Raw genomic sequence first — 19,677 nt, 5'->3', positions numbered from 1 at the left:
TATAAATTCACACATACTTTTTAAATGCCCTACTCACACAAACATTTCATTCAAAAGCCCTACATATTTCAAAGCTATTCATTAGACCAAGGCATTCCCAGAAAACAAACAAACCCCAACTTACACCATTAGGATACAGATGCTGGTCAAAATGAAGAGGGAACAATGCTTTGATCCGTTTCTTTTAGACGTCAAGCATTTGTGGTTTCTTGTTAACCTGGGCTCAGGCTCCCTGGATGGGTAGGTTTTGTTTGACGTCAGGCATATTGCACATTGAACCAATGTCTTATTTAATTTTTTTGTAACACTACTCAAAAAAGGGCCACAGACTCCTTGGCATTGACTTGTCTCAATGAGATGACTGGTATATAGATGATCAGTCCGAGGATGCGAGCAAGACATTTGCTCATGTTCCGATACATGTTTTGAGGGATTTCGGGAATACACACAGGAGGAAGAGCTTGTGTAAGTTTCTTTTGTTTAAAAAAATAAAAAAAATGAGTGAATTTACAATGCAGAGGGTGGTCAAAGAGCGATTCTCTACACGCCCAAGAACTGGTAAGTGAATAGAACAATAGCACAATACTTTTCATGTTCAATAACCTGGAACTGCAGTATGACACCTAGTCAAATAAGATGCCCAGTATACAGCTAATCATTTGGAGAAAGAAAGAAAGAAAAAAAAAAACAATAAAACAATCTTTAATCTAAAGGAGATTTTAGGAGTTTACTGGCTTAATATAAGTGCAAGACAAAAGAAAATCTGTAACGCATGTTTTCAACAAAAAAACAAAATTCTAATTTAATGAGGATCTGACACTTAGGCTAAGAGTCATTTGGTTTGCTCACAACAGAAACGTCCTTAAAACAATGTGATCCATGAAGAGGAACTTTTGTAGGACCTTCATTTAAGATCACTGTCCAACAATATAAACATGTATAATGTGCACTAATAGTCTACAATTCCATGCCGAGGCCAAAACCACTAATGAAACTATTTGAAAACCCAAAGCAATGAGCAGAGAAGGCCTGTGACTTTAACATAAGGGGGGAAAAATACACTATGTTGTTCTGAAAAAGTGGGCATGACGGTGATATTCCAAAAAAAGTGAGCTGTGGTGTAATACTTAGTGGGGCAAGCACAGTAGTATGCAAGATTGAACCAAAAATGAAGGGGATTCTATTTAAAAATACATTTTAATGACCTGCTTTGCAGAAGAAAAAAAGATATATCCTCATCTTTAAAGAGAGGTTGAAATGGAAAATGAACACAGGGAAAAATTCAAAACACAATGAGGGGAAAACAAATCTATGATACATTTGTTCTCATTAAAAGAGCAACTTCCAAAATCCAACATGTGATGTGAATACACAAGTACATAATATCAACCTTAGCCATATATACTTCAAGCCACAGTTCTTACATAAATATATGAAACGTGCCCGGCATACATAAACTAAGCACATTTTTGACAGGTTGATGTAATATTGTGCTTGTATATGCAAACATAAATGGGTCATGTGGTTGAATGCATTTTCAGTCAGGAATTACTTCCATTAAAATGGGGTGTAGTATGTAAAATCTCAAGAGTAGTTTAGGATCTGTGGGAGTGTGAAAGGACACAAGAGTGGGAATTTCCAATTAAGGGACAAAAAGCTATAAACCAAAAGATCTATAATGTGTACATGGTCTGGGTAACTAATCTTTTACAATAATAAAGTGTTATGTTAAGGGGGTAGAGGTTTTACAGAAAAGAGTGGCCAAAGATAGAGGGATGCATTTTAAACATTTCCAAAAAAAAAAAACATCACTTCCTGTTCTTAGGAGAGGGCCAGTTTCCACGCCTCTCACCACGATTACCCCCGCCAGCACCAGCTCCACCCATTGCCCCACCAGCGCCGGGCGGACCCCTGGGGCCTCTTCCTCCTCCACCACCCCCACCACCACCGGTATTCACCCTTCTGTTCTGCCTCTCCATTCCAGGGCGTTGACTAGAGAAGCTTCTCTTGCTGGTGGCCAATTCTTTAGCCGTCATCTCTCGCTCGCCACCACCGCTGTTGCCTCCACCACCTCTTCCTGATGGATGGTGATGGTGGTGGTGGTGATGATGCTGCTGCTGATGCGAAGAATAAGATTTACCACCTCCACCACCCTCTCTTTCTCGAAACTCTGTGAAATCACTGCTTTCTGAGGCAGTTTCCCATTCCTCATTAGCCTGGTCAGAGTTCTGGTTAGAGACGTCAGGAGATTTGGCACCCCCAGCTGGGTTATGGTTGTGATGGTGCTGAGGGTGTGACTGGGAGTTGCCCTGGTAGTGATGGTGGTGGTGACTATTGAAATTTTGATTTCCACCCCCAAGGTTGCTGCTATTATTATTATTGTTAGAAGTTGCAGACACACTGTGGTTTGCATTTGCAACAGCTGGGGCAGAGGCATTGGGAGTGCTGTTGGTTTCTTGCAGGGAATTTTGCAACGGGGAAGGAGCGTGCTGCTGTTGTCCAGCTATGACTTCAATTACACTGCTTCCATTTATACGGGCTGCATTCTCTCGCTCTTGCTTAAGTCTGCGGAATCTGGGAGGCTTGTCCTGCTGATGCTGGGATCGTCCGTGGCGCCTACGACGAGGGGGCCGCTCAAATCCCCTGTTAGGGAAACTTCGTCCATCTGGGGTAGACTGAGGAAGAGTCTGGTTAGGAGCACCAGTGGAATTTGAAGGAACATTACTTGAGGGCAGAGGGGCTCCAACACTTCCATTCTCAATTGACCCTTGTTGGATAGCTGTAGGCACAGAGGGATTAGGTGCGGAGGAATTTGCACATTGACTCTGAGATTGATTCAGGTCTGCAGCTTTCTTCTTGTCGCCATTCATTCCACGGCCTGAATCTTTAGGAGGGGATGGCTGTGAGGATGTATGCTGCTTTCGCACAGTTGCAGATTTTGTAGACCAGCCATGAGAAGCAGAGCCAGGTCCAGATCTATGTCCACCAGACACTCCAGCAGTGCCTCCACTTCTATGGAGGCCCCCTCCAGCACCACCTCCACCTCTACCACGTCTTGATGGCACTCCCCTTGGAGTGAACACTCTAGTCTGGGAGTTTCTGATAGGAGCTGAAGAAGATGAAGGGCCTGTTGTAGAATTCTCTGCTCGTGTGCCAGTCTTGGTGTTCAGCTTGCGGTCTTCCTTGTCAGAGTGAGCAAGGTCACTACCAGCACTCTCGCTGCCCGTTTCAGATCCCCGTTGTCGTCTCCTCTTTGGCACCTCTTCATATTCAGAGCCTTCACTTCGAGTCTCACTTCGGTTCCTAGCACGTCCCGGATTTGGCTGAGAGCCCCCATGTCCATGCCTACCACTGCCAGATGATGCCTCCCGCTTGTATTCTTGATTAGAAGGTCCATGGTGGTAGCCACTGTTGGTTGCTGGCCTATAGTCCTTGCTGCTTCTGCCACCTGCTTTTCCACGGCTGCCTCCACCTGCACTGCCAGTGTAAGTGCCCCTGTAGCCTCGGCCTCGGCCAAAGAACTCTCCTCGGCCACGGTTGGATCGGCTACCTCTGGATGAGGATGCATGGTAAGTTGCGTTTCCTCTTTCAGAAGAAAGCTCTCGTTCCCTCCTGGATTGAGGAGCTGAATAGCCAGAATTCTGAATGGAGCTTTCTCCGTTTTTGGATCCTTTACCTGTACCCCCAGTGTTACCTCGCTCCTTTCCGCCAGTTCTGGGTTTATTTGATGAGACTGCATCATCTTTCCCACTGGGTGCTGAGGAGGCTTGAGCCCCAGATGCTGGTTCTTGTTTGGTTGTGGTCTGGCTAGCATCTTGTTCTTTATCTTTACCAGAGCCTCCAGTGGTCTTTTCTCCTCCTCCTTCACCACCCTCTCTTTTCATCTCTTTAAGCACTGGTCTCTTAATAGGACCTGCCCGTTTGACTGTGATGCCATCTGATTGAGTAAAGCATTTGTTCTCAGTCACCTGATTTGTGGGTTCTTCAGTATTTCCACTCATTCCAGAGCCTGCCTTCCTGTTATGGGTTGAGCCCCCACTCACGCTACTACCAGGCCTCGGGCCCCAGTGTGTCTCAGTTTTGTGCTCCCGAATGCGAGGGTTGGCTTTAGGGTGATGGTGCTGCACAGAATGCTGTTGGGGCTGATTGTGTGCATTTCCAATCTTCTCTTGTTTCCTTCCTGAAGCATGAGCAGATCCAGTATCATGCTCATGCTGTGGTGTGACTTGATTATGTAGGGACTGTTTTCCACTGCCATCTTCTCTAGCTGAGGAAGATGATGATGACGATGAACAGGAAGAGGAGAGGGACGGCTGATGGAGTGGAGGTGAAGGGTCACTCTTTTTTGGCTCACACACTTTTTCTCGCTCCCTGCCATTCTCTTGCTTATGGGGATGAAGAGTGAAATGAGGAGGATGAGTGGGAGGACCATGGTGTTGGAGATGTGAATTGGCCTCCAAGGTAGAGTGATCAGAACGGCCATTTCGGTCATAATGGAGATGAGGAGTCCCCCAGATTTGGCTCTGCTGACTACTCTCCTGATGGCCAAAACCATGCAGTGTCCCTCCACTGTTGGCCCTTTGCTGCAGGTGGGGGCCCATTCTGGATCCACTGTCAGGGTAGCTACTATAACCTCCTCGCCCACCCATATGATGATGATGGGTATGGTGGCTAGCACCCTGGCCCCCAACTTGAATCCCCAGAGGTGGTGGGGTTTGGTTGGATGAGCCTGATGGAGAGCTGGGAGCCACACCAGGCGACTGAATGGAAGCCGTTCCTCCCTCTCGCATACGCACTGGAGGAGTGTCACTTCTAGAAAAATTTAGAAAAGAAAAACATGTCATGCTTATAAAAAAAGTAAAGAAAAGTCTAACAATATACTTCTAAAGGAACAGTTTACAAATATATTAAGCATTAAAATTCAGGAATAAAGAATTTTAACTCAAGCTGTTTAGTTTAATGCAATTACTTTGTATTTTAATATAAAAATGTTTGAAATGGCGTTTTGTTACCTTTGGCCTTTGCCAGCCTCCTCTTCCTCGACAGCTTTCTGCCGTAAAGGGGAGGTTAGACCTCGACCCTCAGTACCCCCGGGAAAAACTTCCGGTCCCCAAGCCAGTTTGGGATCCATGGGTGGTGTGCCACGATGAGGATGAGGGGGTCCGCTATGCTGCTGTCTGTCAAACGGATCTGAACCAGAGCCACCTGAATCAGAACGTTCTCGACTTATCAACCCTGAAACATAAAAGCCCTTATCATCCCTGGACAACAAGACATCTGTCTAATATTCACAGTTTATCTGTTCTTTTTTTTTTTTTTTTTACTAACCAGAAGGATGCATGCTGGGAGGGTAGTAGTCCATGGGTGGGGGACGTCCCTGCATCATTCGGGGGTCCATGTATGGCATCATCATCCAGCGGGGATCAAAGTTCATAGGCAGAGGTGGAGGGCGCCCCATTGAGCCAGGGGGGTAAAGGTTTGGCTGCTTAGGCCCAGACTGTGGTGTGGTACCTGGAGTGGGGCCCTGCTGATTCTGAGATTGGGACTGAAGCTGATTTTGGGCAACCTGGTTATGTTGCTGCTGCTGCTGCTGCTGCTGCCACTGCTGCTGCTGTTTGAGAAGTTGCTCCTGCTCACAAATGATACAAGCCATGTTTTTTATTGAATGTTTTCCTTGTTTCCTTGTTGCCTTAAAGAGGCACAACACGAGTCACACATTCTGAATAGCACGTAACTTAGATCAAATTCACTTGTACATCCACGTCATTTTGTGCAGATATAATTTGTACGATTGTGTTTATTTTGTATGTATCGGATTAATCCCATTTAGGGTGCGTTTTCGTTATTGTATATACTGGATATGACACTTTCCATATTTAGAGACAAAACATGCAGGACAAAACAAACCTGTTGTTGCCTCTGAAAACGAGGAGGAAGAGATTTTTGATACTTGGAAAAGCCCTGCCCAGGTGGACCACTTCCCTGCCGTCCTGTTCCACCAACACTTTCAACCAACTTCACAGAGTCATCTCCACCTCTAGGGCCACGGATGTGTGGCCCACCCACCACAGGTTCCTCCTTGGCATCTACAGGCACTGGGACATCCAGGGATTGTGGATGCTCGGTGGCTTGAGGCTGCAGAGCCTGCTGGGACTCTGAATGAAGAGGAAACACTTACTGAAATGTTTGCTCATTTTCTACAACAAACATTCATCAAGAAAAGACCACCACGTGTCAAAAAGATGAGGAAATGTACTATTTAATGAAAACTAACCAGTGTTGGAGTCGTGGCTGCTGTTGCTGCCAGCCCTCTGTCTGTTATTAATATTCAGTCCCAATGTTGTACCGCTTCCCTGAACGGATGACAGAGGAGGTTCTTCAGTGTCCACACAGGGTGACGATGGCTGACTGGCATTAGGAGACGAGGCAGGCGCAGACAAGGAAGGACTAGGGCTGTTGGCTGGAGCGTCACTGGGGCTGCTGGGTTTTATTGTCTGTTGCTGCTGTTTTTCATCAAGTCTTTTGAGCTTTTCAGCACAGGCAGCACGGCGCTCCTCCTGCATTCTCCGTTCCTCCTCTTCACGCCGACGACGGGCACGCTCTACTGCAGCAGAGATCTCTGTTGATGACTGCTTCCTTCGTTGCCGCCATGTCTCATCCTCATCCTCACCCTGTTGCTGGGGGTGCAGGGCGTTGGAGGGAGGAGGGGTTGGCCCACCAGGCACCGCCCCCACCTGCTGCTGTGCCTGGGCACCGCTGGGCTTCTGTGGGGCCAGGATGGGGCCGGATATTGGCGACTGGTTAGAAGGCCGGTCCTGTTGACAGAAAGTGGGTTAGTAATTAAAGTTCACCAATGTAACCACCATCGTCATTAACAGCAACATGCTTTTGTTAGAGCTTGATGTCGCGTCCTTCCTATTTCTTGGACTCCTTCCCCATGTACCTGGCGGTAGTAGGAGTAGGGCCCTTGTCCAAGAATTGGACCTGGTGGGAGGGAGGGCTGCTCCCTTGGACCACCTAGTCCAGGCCTACACCTCTGCATAGGGGTACACGTATCAATCAGCGAGTCATCCAGGAAACACCACAAGCATGTTCCTGTCCTCACAGTGACTGCACATTATTTGGCAAATGCCAGTGGTACCACTGAAGGCTTGCACCTGTGTGGGGAGATGGGTTTCATACCTGATAAGATCCTGCATTTGCTTGGCTGTTCCAGCTGCTTCCACTCTCCTCAGTCCAGCCTGGCTTGCTGGAGGGGGATGCGGAGCCATCTTCAGCACTGGAAGGAGGGGTGCGGCGCGAATCCCCTCCACTGTCGGATGCCCGGGAACGTGAAACTGGTGCAGGTCCAACTTGGGATCTCTGCTGCTCCCTTGACTCCCTGTTGCAGCAGAATATAAAGTATCCAAAAAGGACTTCAGTGAGCGAAAAGAACATTTAAAGTAATCAACCAATAATAAAACATTTCGGAAAGGTTTACCGGGTTCCATTTTTGTGTTCAGTCCGTTCTTCTTCCCCATCATCCTCTCCTTCATCATCGCTGAACTTCAACTTTGCAGAATAGTCAATTTCCTCCTGGGCTCCTGAGAACAAAGCAAATCATCAAGAAAAGGTTATGACACTGTAGTTATATGTTGTACCTTCAAATCAACACGGAAAAGACAAATAAATTGCAGAGTGTAACTTTTTTGTTCCCAAATATTCTGCAACTGTCATTTATTAAACAATCACAAAAAACACTGTCTCCTTGTATGCAAGTTACCAGTTTCATAAAGTTACCCAATCATGCAATATATAAGGCAAGTTTATTTATATAGCACATTTCATACACAATGGTAATTCAAAGTGCTTTACATAGAAAATTAAAATAATCAAAAGAAATAAGATTAATTAAAACAGTTTAGAATAAAAAAATACAGTACAAACAGTCAGACGAAGAGTATGCTCGGTAATCTACTGCTTTTCCTGCAGTTCCTGGATGTCAATGTTGAATTTACTGTCGAATTTGAACCACTGAATTTGTGGAAGCGAATTTGTAAAGCGAAATAAAGTGGACCGAAAATTGCCTGTTGAATATTATAGGTTGTATTTTTAAACAGTTTGAATATTTTGGAAGTGAAATATGAAAGGTGAAAATGAATTATTGAATTTTTATTAATGAAAATGCATTTGAAATGTTTTGAATTGAAATATTCACAGCTTAAATATACAACCATGTTGAATTTCAGCCCATAAAAATGCAAGCCCTAAAAATACAATGCATTAAATTGCAAGCATGGTAATTGCAATGCATATTTTTTTCAAGTAGTGCAATTCAACAGGCTTTTTTTTTTCAAAAACATTTGTCATTATTTTACTTCCATACTGATCTCTATAACATGAATCAAAATAATTTTCTACACTCTTAATATGTCAGATGAACTGAAAGCTTTGCTCTTACCAGCCCAGCCCTCATCTCCATCATGATCCAGCTCATCCAGCTCCTTCAGGTCATCCTGTTTGAGGATGGATGGGCGTTTTACCACTTCACCCCGGGGGCCTCCAGGTGGCCGCCCATCTGGCCCACCTCCACCCTGGGAACGAGAAAACCTGGCAAGAAGTCAGAAGAGGGTTAAGGAAGTCAACAAGATAACAGTGGGAATTAATATTAGTAGTATTTCTACTCAGTTAGAAATAATCAACTCGCAAATATTCTTACCTAGGGGCCTCGTTTGGGGGTGGGTACCTGTAAGGTCCCTGTGGACCATAGGGGGGTGGAAAGGGCAAGTATGGTGGATACATCTAGAGATAAAGATGCAGACAGAACAGATAGGCTATGAATGCAATGAACAAATGAATCAATCAAAATTTTAGACATTGTGCCATTCTCTAGAGATGAGCCAAGATGAAAATGTTCAAACTTACGAAGGGAGGCATGATCCCTCTGTAAGCCTGGAATTGCGGGCCAATAGGTGGCTGAGGGAGGGGAAGTGCGGGGTTGCCGGTTGAGGGACTTCTAGGCAGCCCATGAGAGGATGCATTCTGCTGTGGGATGGGAGGGGCCCCAGCAGCACCCTCCATCACCATATTTCCCCCAGCACCGCCCTCCGCAACTGCCTCCCCAGCCAGGGTGGGTGCCAATGCCCGGCCCCCACCATCCCGCCAACTTGTTACGTCTAGAACAGAAAGCAAAAACATTTTTATTTAGAGTCCGCTGAATGTGTGAACCAACAAGAATCAGAAGCATTAAATTTAACAGATATAATATGAATACCACGTGCTCCAAGACATATCACCATAACAGTTACAGAAAGCAGAACAGGGCACTCATGCTTACTCTGGGGGCGGAGGCTTGGTCCTGGCCCATACCACTGATCTGCAGTGGCCTGTTCTTTGCCAGCTTTGTCCTGGTCTCCAGCCGCCTGCAGGGTGGGAAATTCCTCGCGAGAGAATGGCGACTGTTGGTTTGATCCCTTTCCACCTGTAAAGAGAGCAATGTTTCAAAAATAACAAACTGACATTTTGGACAATATAACTTTATATATCGTACATTCCTTACATTCATTTAATATTATGTAAATTAATTTCTTTAAAGAGATCGTTTATCCAATAAGTAAATCCTGCTGTCATTTACATACAAATTTGTTTTATCTGTTCCACACACAATCTATGTATAGCTTCAAGGGTAGGATGCAAAAGAGTCAATGAAGTATTGTACAAGTAGTACATACGACTTGTACATGTTATACTTTTATATTAATTCTGCATCCCTTTGAGACTTAAAGACGTTTTTTAATTGCATGGAGAAAATAAAGTACATAACTTAAAATAAAAAAATTCATGTTTCGGTTCCAAAGAGGAAAGGATGTCTCATTGAAAATGTAAGAGTGAGTAAATGACAGCAGCTATGTTTCCATCCACCTATTTGTATGCGCATTTTAGGGTATCGCAGAAAAAAAAAAAATGCTGGATTGAAAATTGAAACTGCAAAATGCGCATGAATTCTAAAAAAGCTCATAACTTTATCTGAAAAATTACAATGGAAAAACATTTACCAAATAAATTCCTCAAAGTGCATAAAAAAAGACATGACTAGAGGTGCCGATATACGGTAATACGATAACACAAAAATGAATATGCACGATATTGTAATTGAGGGCAAAATACAGAGAATAATTATTTATTACGAATAAAAAAATAATTACAATGCATTAAGAAAACTTTCCCCATCAGCCGATTAAAATGCACAAAACCGCTGTATGTTGCATCAAAGAGGCATGCGCACACTGATGTATACAAGCCCAACGTGCATGAGAAGTGCATGGAGGAACAAGCGTAGGAGACACGCTGAATGAAAATGCACATTCACTCTCTGACAGCATATTATACTGTTATTCTATGACACTTTTTTTGCAACTTATTTTAATATTGTGATAATAACGTGTACAGTGATAAAAGCTTCAGCAATTATCGCAACATAAAAGTTTGATGCTGTCGCATGCCTACATGTGACTGAGATGGGACAACAAACCAGCAGATTAGTTGTTCTGAAATGCCTGAGCAAAGTCTGTCATCAAAGTGGTTCAGCATAATTACCTCCCAGAACTTTCTTGCATGACTGTGTTCCTGAACAGCAGACATCCGCCTCCGAAAGCAAGATAACTTCGTCTGCCTGCTCTGAGGCGCAAGTAATTTATTATATAGAGTGGCTTCTCCTACTGCTAATATACAGTGTCTCTCCTAAGTGATATTTAGCACCAGTTTATCAGGAAGTGACGATTTTGTTCTCTCCGGCTCACTAGATGGAAATGGTGCTTTATTTGCAAATGTTTTATGCGATATTCCAATTTTGATTATCAACTTTGGATGGAAACAGTGTCAATATTATGTTTTTTAGTTATTACATGTAATTAGTGTAATCCAATGTTCGATTTCAATTTTGATATCACCCTAATTTAACTTTCCTCATTTTTAACCAATTAAAGCAATATTTTAACAATAAAATAGGCAATCGTTAGGCTCATAATTTTTAGTAGAGGTTCAAATACTGTACTCTATGTACTCCATGTTGTTATCTACAAGCATGTTCCTGGCACTGTATCTTACCATCTCCTTGTACTCCATGTGTAACACTGGCCGGTGCCCAGGACCTTGGTCCTACGGCTAGAGCTTGAGTCGGGGCCTAAGAGACATACAAAAGTGTCAAGAACCAAACAATGTCCCAGAGTAACAAAACTAAAAACATTTATGCCAAAGTGTATTGATTTAAAGATGTGGAATGACTTATCAAACACAACCTCTACAGCTGTAAGGTACAGACCTAATTAACTAAACGTTTAGATGTTGAATAACGTACAATATTGAAGATTATTCATGTTTGTGTGATGGTACCTCTTGAGCTGGAGGTGTTCTCGGCACGCTCGGCACAGACGTCTGTGAGACCACAGGCGGCTGCGACTCCGGCTGCGCTGCTGACAATACATCGGTACTACAGAAAAGATCAGAACCAAAACAACAGGCATTAGATGGCAGGCATGGACATGTAGCCAATCAGACTATTAACAAACAGCAGAGAGTGAAACGTCACTGAAGATAATTATGTTTTAAACAGTCCAATCAAAACCTGACATGATGCGATTACTTTATGTGAACATCTCTCACCTCTTTGGGTCTGCTTGTTCCTGCTTGCTTGCCCATCCTGTGCCGTCTTTGGGAACGAGCGAGACGTTGGGGTCGTTACCTTTGTTCTCTGCCTTCAAACTAGGCAAGCTGGCAGGGGGGGGCATGCGCCGTGCAGAGGCAACTTTACCAAGAGACTGTAAGCCATGACGAGGGGCAACTGAAAGTAGAAGTGGAAAAGGAGGAGGTAAATAAACAAGCACAGAAACCCAACACCATCTTAAGGGACACAGCCTGACTGAGCGGGAGAGACTGCTGCATGTGCGAGAACAAACTCCATCCGTTATGGCTTAGGAATGCTTGGCTGGCCAGTGAAAGGAGCAAAACTATCTTACAAGGATTTGTTTCAAGTGGTTGACTCGTAATTGACTTGGTCCCAAAAAAAAATCCCACCTTAAAACTCTCAAGACAGATTTGGCCTATGCAAAATAGGTTGAACAATACACAGAGCAGTCGCTGGTGGTTTCAGATGATGAAAAACGTATCTGTCTCAACTCTCAATCCCCTATTTGTTTGGAGCAAAGCAGCCTGAACCACAGGGAGAACTTTATTTGTAAAAACAGGGACAGCTGCTTAGAGTTAGTAGTTCGGCTACTGAATAAAACATAAGCAGGGAAAACGAAGATCACAAGAAGAACTCTGTCCAGGGTAGCTTGCTGAACTGTTGAGGTTTGACCTAAGACAATGCTGACACAACTGAAAAATGTTTAAATAGCCTAATGCTAGGATGATGCAGAGTGGGATTTAAGAAACGTAGAAAACAATGAACACGAGGCCACTTTGTTTCAGAAAGGCCAGGCAGATTATGATCTTAAATTGCACACTGTAAAGGACTATATTTTCTTAATATATGCAACAGCTGTATTGCACTGCTATGGCAAATACAGATGAGCTCCATCAGTCAGCTACCTCCTGCTTACACAAGAATTGTCCTACAGAATCCAGTCATTGAAATGTGTGAATAAACAACACAGTTTCATATACCACGCATACTCAAACATGTGACGACGATGTTCATGGTGTTTTCAGAATACGAGGACACTCCACATGAACTTCATCTCCAGAGCTGCTCTGGGAGTCATTTCACCATTTCTTTTGATACAAATGAATAGTCATATCATTAGGGCTGTGACGGTGGCAGTTTTTTACCACGGTGGTGCGGTGGGTGATAATATATAGCCTATATATATATATATATATATATATATACACATACACACCTCAATTAAATACATTTTTAAATAAAATAATAATAATAATAATAATAAACCAAGCTTAAACATCCATTTCGTAACAGATCTGCGTGTTTATTTGAGCACTTCCGTAAATGAAACATCACACTCAGTAAATAATATATATCAGTAAATAATATGAACTTAAATAATTATAATAAAGTTAGATATTTAAAAAAAACATTAACTTTATATTTCCACACAAAGACGCGTGATATAGCCTACTGCTCTGCGCTTTGAGAGGGATCAGGGATGTGGGACAAGAGCAGGAAAGAGACCATCTCTTTTCTAATATCTTCAGGTTTTCTACTTGTTGTAAAAGGTCTGAAGAGCGAATTTTATGTTCCACAAGGGCAAGACATTTAAGCTACGTTTGATTTTGCGCTGCCAGAGAAAACGAAACTTAAAATCACCTGCGCATGTGAAACGCGCTTTACAAATAAACTTGACTCGCCTTACCAAGTATAATAACAAGCACAAACTGTGTTAAAAAGAATTTGACGTGCAAGTAAAAAGGTAGGCTATCTTTCCTACAGCGTTTTTCTACTTTACCACAGCAAAGAATGTGAATATAATAGACCTACTGGTTGAACCACTGCAATTACATGGACTATTTTAACAATATTTTTAATGCCTTTCTGGGCCTTGAAAGTTGCAATGACGTTGCGGTCAATGGAGGGACAGAAAGCTCTTTCATATATCATCAAAAATATCTTAATTTGTGTTCTGAAGATGAACGAAGGTCTTACGGGTTTGGAATGACATGAGGGTGGAGTAATTAATTACAGAATTTAAATTTTTGGGTGAACTAACTAACCCTTTGACCAAATGCATCCTATATGAGATCAATCAGATATAGGCCAACACAAAATAAACATAATACATTTGCACATAACAACAAAGCTGTGAATGCTCAAGTAAAGGTGTAGTCATTAAGGTGTAACTATTTTCTAACGTAAAATGGTCCCAAACTTAACTCCGGCACGCTCGCTTTATTTTTCCTTGTGTCTACTTTACATCTTATGCGTAGCGCATGACCGCGCTAAATCGATGATCGATACGTTTTATTAATTAATTTATTGTCGATTAACCGTTAGCATCCCTACTCCACATAAAAACAGATAGAGATAAATTAGTTTAGATAACAAAAAGTTTGTGACAACAAATCCTAAAAGCTTTTACTCAGTGCAAACTCACCAACAGGCTTCTGTGCTTCAAGGCTCTTTCCTTTGTAGGTATCAAACAGGTTGAGAGACGCATACTTGGTTTTGCCATCCTTCCCCTTTGCCGTTTGCCCAGAGCGCTCTGACATTGCGCTGTACGCTCATTGAGTATGGTGAGTCCTGAGACTGAAAGAGAAAGAGTGAAAGAGAGAGTGAAAAGGGAGAACATAATGCTGTGAGGTGAAGGGTGTTTCCTTTGAAACGTTAATGTTTTACAGAATCAAAATTTGAATCCCGAACTGAACAGCCAAGTGCAAGCATGACAGACATCTCTGTAACAGGCTAGTATTAAAACCCCTTTAGACCAGGCAGGGCTCCAGACTAACATTTGAGAGTAGTAGCACCAGTGCCACTAAGTTCTACCGATGGTGGCGCCAGCACCTGATTCAGTAGCGCTGGGGGATTTTTAATAAGAAAATTACTATTGTTTTGCCTTAAGTGCAGTTACTAATATTACATGTTTGTGAGTCAAATAGGCTTGCTGCAGTAGTCGGTGTTACCGCAGCAGTGAATTTCTAGTTGTGTTTTTAAGCCACCATTCAAGCAATTGCCGCCCCCTAATTCGGACATTTACTAGTAATTTGCTGCATTTTGTAGATCACTATACAGCCTACAAGACAAGCCTACATTATGTTTACAGAAGTCACTCTAGGTCATATACTCAACTCATTTAAATCAACCAAGATATTGGGGTATCCCAAATGATCAACAGAAAATATGACCCATGTTTACACTAGACAAGATGGACATTTTGCACAGGTCAATCAGAAAAGCAACATGTAGACGTTCTAACAGAATTAAATTCTAACAGAAAACAAACTTATCTATTTAAACTGTTTCTTTCACTACAGAAAGATTTAAGACAACTGCTTGCCTAGTCCGATTTATCAATAAAAGCCATTAATGACTTAAACATCTCAAATGCTGGGGAAAGGCAGTTGCGAATGGTTGCTATGGTGATGCATTATAAATGCTGTTACCGTTTCTGTCTTGCTAGAGGTTTCATCCATAGCAACATCATGAGTGATATCCACTCAACTACATTCAAAAAATCTCACAACTAATTTAAAATAAACAAGTCGTGAACTGCAGCTAAAGCAGATAAATCTAAATAAAGATACTTTTCTTCTGTATGTTATTTTATTCATTGCAAACACTTAATGTTTATGTCAAAAGCACATAAATAACCTCAAGTATAATATAAACTCAAATTGCCTCCATAGGGCTGGGCAGTATGATGATAATTATCATTTCCACGGTATAAAATGTCTATCTTTAGAGATTTTGCGATATGGGATATTTGCGATATAAATATGGGGGAATCATGATCAGACTCTCGTAAAAGAGGTTTAGCCTCCTATCCATTAATCTATAGTGACAATGACATCCCTGCTAAATTCAATAGAGAAAAACAACAAAAAAAGAAAAATGTAGGCTAATAAACTTAAGTTTATAAAAACTGGAAAAAAAAGTGTAAATGCTAGGCTAAATATGAAAAACAAATGTAGGCTATATTTTGTATTCTTATAAAACACATTTCTTTAACACTGTAGAAAAATTCTATACAATTAAAATACATTTATTTAAAATGTATTGCACAGCTTTTTAATGGGGCAGCAAGATATTATAGATATGACAAGACAATAACAAGGTTATTAATAATATTTCGGCATGCAAAACTAACAGAATATGAAAGGCTCCAACACAGAGCAGCACACGTCGCTTATGCGCATCCCAGGTGCAGAAGGATGCGTTTAAAGCTATGAGAGTTGCTTTGAAAAGTTTGAAAAGTGCAGGTCACAAAGAGCCAAGAGAGGAGATATTGTGCACACAGCTCCTAGTGCATCACTTTATATCTATTCAGAAGTTCATTAGCTTTATTTCTTCACAGTTTTGAATTCCAATCACTGTGCGCGTGATGCCAATTCATGGTCCTCTCTACTCCAGTGTTGTGATCTATCAGATACCCGGGAGAGTGAATATCATTTAGAAACAGCAACAATGCCATTACAAAGTTGGAAAGAGCCAGGATCTTATTTTATATAACTTCGATTGTGTTTGGCTGAAAGAAGAAAGTAATATACACATTATAGGATCTTTGAGGTGGAGTAAATTATGGGATAACTTTCTCTTTTAGGTGAACTATTCTTTTAACCACCTCACACAAGCACTTGTTAACACAAGCGTCTTGTTGTTGTGGTCTCCGGTGTTTTGCCATTGTTCCGTCTCTTCCATTCCTTTTTGCCTGCGAAACAACAATTGAGCCACTTTGTAGATAAACTAATCACTGGGAAAAAGCAATGAGTAGACCTACACGCAGTAGGAAAAAAATCAGACTGCGTGGGTACAGTATGTGCATACTATTCTAATGATGAAATTTACGTTACATGTACTGTTCACATACCCTAGCACAAACTGGGGACTGAGGACGCCAGGGGGCCACAAGGGAGTTATATGGGGAAAAGTTTAAAGAAAAGCAGTGTAAAAAATATAGGCTAAAAATATATATTTTTAAAAGAGTAAACTAATTAAACAAAATAAATATGTTTTAACTGAATTAAGTAATAAATAACATTATAAAATATAAATAAAAATAAATACATTTTGATTTAAATAATAGGTATACACATACAATAGTAAAGTACAGAGAATTTAAAAAAACGCAACATAACTTTACTGACACGGTTCTGATATAAAATTTTGCACATTATAAATTAGCTCTTTATACGTATTAATATATAGCTTCCTTTTAAAATTGTAGGATGGAGTCCCTCGCATGAAGATGAATATATTTGGGGGTCTATAGCATTTGGAAGATTGAAAACCCCTGCTCTAAAGTACACACAACACCGAAGTATACTAGTTTGGACTTAAAGTTCTGGACACTTTACAGGGTTTATTCTACAGTGTGACATTCAACATAATATATAATGATTAAAAGCCCACAGTATAATCATATAACGTACATTAACATTGCTAACAAAAAAAATACCATGACCACTGGTTTGGCCAAAATAAAAGTTACTGGAATATTTGGTATTAGCCACCACTCTCAATAATCACCCTCATAAATTATACGTATAATGTTTGTGTAAGCCCATGTATTTTGTATGATTTTACAATAGTAAAAACATGACTAGTAATATTTGCAAAGGACAACTAAAACAGCATTTTAAAGGCTGTCCAAAAACAAATCTCCACCAACATGGATTTTAAAGAGCACAATCCAATGATTTAGTAAAAAGCACAGTCCTGCTTCTCTATTTAACACATTAAAGCCAGAGCAGTGTACTTCACATCAGATGCAGATTAGGGATAGCAGTGATGGCCATTTGGCAAAGCCTGTAAAATAATCTCTACGCAACATGAAGCAACGCTGGCGAACAGGAGCTGCGTAGATTATTTTACACGCTTTGCCAACTGGCCGCGAGAGCACGGCATAGCTCTACACAAAAACCACTAATGTTGTTCATCTAACTATACGAAAAGTCCGGCATCTGATATAAACAGCGGTGTATTATAAACCCGGTGAATGGTCTGTTTTGACTTGTTAACTCGCTGCTTTTAACCGCGGCCTCCATGTTTCGTGCTGGGAGGAGGGGGCAGACATATACATTTCATAATATACATAACTTCACGATTACATATCACATCAGACATCTGCATTAATCTATGCATAGATTAGATTAATGGGAAAAGGCGACAAACACAAAATAGGGAAATAAACTATCCGTATAATTGATGCTGCGGGTTTGACTAAAGGATTTGATGGCGAGAACAAAACAAAATGGCGGCGTCGAAGTGAGGCCAGAGCTACAAGCACATTAGCATCGGGATTTGTGACGATTTAACAACATAGGCTTCTTCTGGAATCCGAGTTCTTGGGTTTTAAAGTGCGACTTAATACATGTCTAACCAAACGAGTCAACCGAATCCTTGTTTCTAAACCAAAACAATGCACTTTTCTGACATGCAGTTTCAGTCAATGCACGTCTAACGTTATACGTTTCTTCAGCCTAGGCGTAACGTTACTAACGTTACTCCAACTCAACGTTAAAATAACACTTACTAAAACAGTCGAAATTAAAACTTCAGAACCACATAACTTTAAAAACGATATATGGTACATCGTCAACAGGATGTGTGACACACACAAGCTATGCTGATAGCATGCTAACGTTAGCCGACACCGAGCGATGAAAAGCAGGACAGCTGGACCACAAACACCTCTATAATAAAACCTATTTAATGCACTCGATTGGTCAATAGACACAGCTACTAACCTGGTCTTGTTCCGACTTGTCTCGAGGTTGTATCGTGGAGTTATTAGCAATAATCGTGTACTAGCTAACGTTAGCACAAGCTCTTACTAAAGCTCAAAACAGGATTATGAGTTGAAGATATCTGATGGGGATTGCTGAGGACGGATGTGTGCAGTGAAGCTTACTTGTACTCCTTTTTCTTTTTTCCACAAAACAAATGAAAAAGGGAAAATAAAATAATATTGCGGGGGGTCGATCCGTCACTATTAGAGCCGTCAACGGCTTCTGAGGATGGTAGCGCATAGAGGGGTGGATGCGCGCATAGTGGGCGGGGTTAAATTAACATAATACGTTCCGAACATGCCTATTGGCCAATCAGATCATATATGTTAAACTACTATTTACATTTATGTAAGCGTCTCTCTCTCTATCTATCTCTCTCTCTCTCTCTCTCTCTCTCTCAATGATAGAGGTGCGCTATGAATGGCTGTGAGGATAAAGCTTGCACGAACAGGTGTAACTTGATATCTTCTTAGCCAATACAATTATTTGTATTACATGATTCACTTCGTTCTACGCTGGAAGCAAAACCTTGCTGTTCATAGAGGTATCAACAGTTTATAAAAAATATAATGTTTTTGAAAGAGGACCGTGGTAGTAGCCTACCATGGTATTCGGCGGGTAATGTAGATTACCATTGCTATTGTTTATGACTATGGTAACTGTTTAGTAACACGGCAAATATTAAACTATAGTAGCCTACCACCAAGGTAGGCCTACTTAAAAAAATATATTAAAAGAAAAAACAGCATTTATTGAAAATATAATTATTGCATTGTAAATGTATTTACTGTCACTTTCAATCAGTTTAATGCAGTCTTGCTGAATAAAAGTATTAATTTATTTACAAAAAGTCTTACTGGGCCCAAACCTTTGAATGATATTGTAAAAATGCAAATTATCATAAATATGTAGCCTTGAGTATAACAGTGTTTGCGTTGTAATAAATACAGGTGATGATGCACAATGTAAATGATGTCTAAACACACTAATAAAAGCAAATTGTTTACTTGTTTGTTGTGTAACTCAAACAAATGGTATGAAACATTGAAATGCATTTGGTAATTAATTTAAATATTTGAAAAAAAGCCATTTGAGCCAGTGCTTATGTCATCTCAACAAAACACCTTTGATTTGACATTGAGATCCAGTGCATGCTTCATTGATTTCAGAAATACCAACACTAATCCACAAAAGACATCAAACATGCCAGGTGGGTCATCCTCAAGAAGCAGCAGTGCT

The 19,677-nt window shown here is 41.2% G+C and overlaps 1 protein-coding gene across 3 annotated transcripts; it reads right to left on the bottom strand.

Moving 5' to 3' along the window:
• Nucleotides 1–1,178: 1,178 nt before the first annotated feature.
• On the bottom strand, nt 1,179–18,686 carry prrc2a (proline-rich coiled-coil 2A). 3 transcript variants are annotated; one of them, XM_079591944.1, is made up of 17 exons: nt 18,561–18,673; nt 14,088–14,239; nt 11,641–11,818; nt 11,371–11,467; nt 11,086–11,161; nt 9,317–9,460; nt 8,905–9,155; nt 8,699–8,781; nt 8,441–8,589; nt 7,481–7,583; nt 7,183–7,381; nt 6,944–7,036; nt 6,275–6,815; nt 5,908–6,155; nt 5,329–5,629; nt 5,013–5,235; nt 1,179–4,812 (listed from the first exon to the last, which is right to left on the bottom strand). In XM_079591944.1, exons 2-17 carry the CDS (start codon nt 14,200–14,202, stop codon nt 1,809–1,811), a joined length of 5,805 nt encoding a protein of 1,934 aa, XP_079448070.1. In that variant the 5' UTR covers nt 14,203–14,239; nt 18,561–18,673; the 3' UTR covers nt 1,179–1,808. The 3 variants fall into 3 exon arrangements, with proteins under 3 accessions (XP_079448070.1, XP_079448069.1, XP_079448071.1); XM_079591943.1 differs by lacking the exon at nt 18,561–18,673 and adding an exon at nt 18,397–18,536; XM_079591945.1 differs by lacking the exon at nt 6,944–7,036 and having other exon boundaries at nt 18,397–18,686.
• Between the last annotated feature and the right edge of the window lie 991 nt (nt 18,687–19,677).

The sequence above is a fragment of the Phoxinus phoxinus genome (genome assembly GCF_949152265.1).
Source record: "Phoxinus phoxinus genome assembly, chromosome: 19".
Taxonomy (NCBI): domain Eukaryota; kingdom Metazoa; phylum Chordata; class Actinopteri; order Cypriniformes; family Leuciscidae; genus Phoxinus; species Phoxinus phoxinus.
The sequence above is the reverse complement of the archived record's forward strand: the minus strand, read 5'-3'. Positions and strand labels throughout refer to the sequence as shown.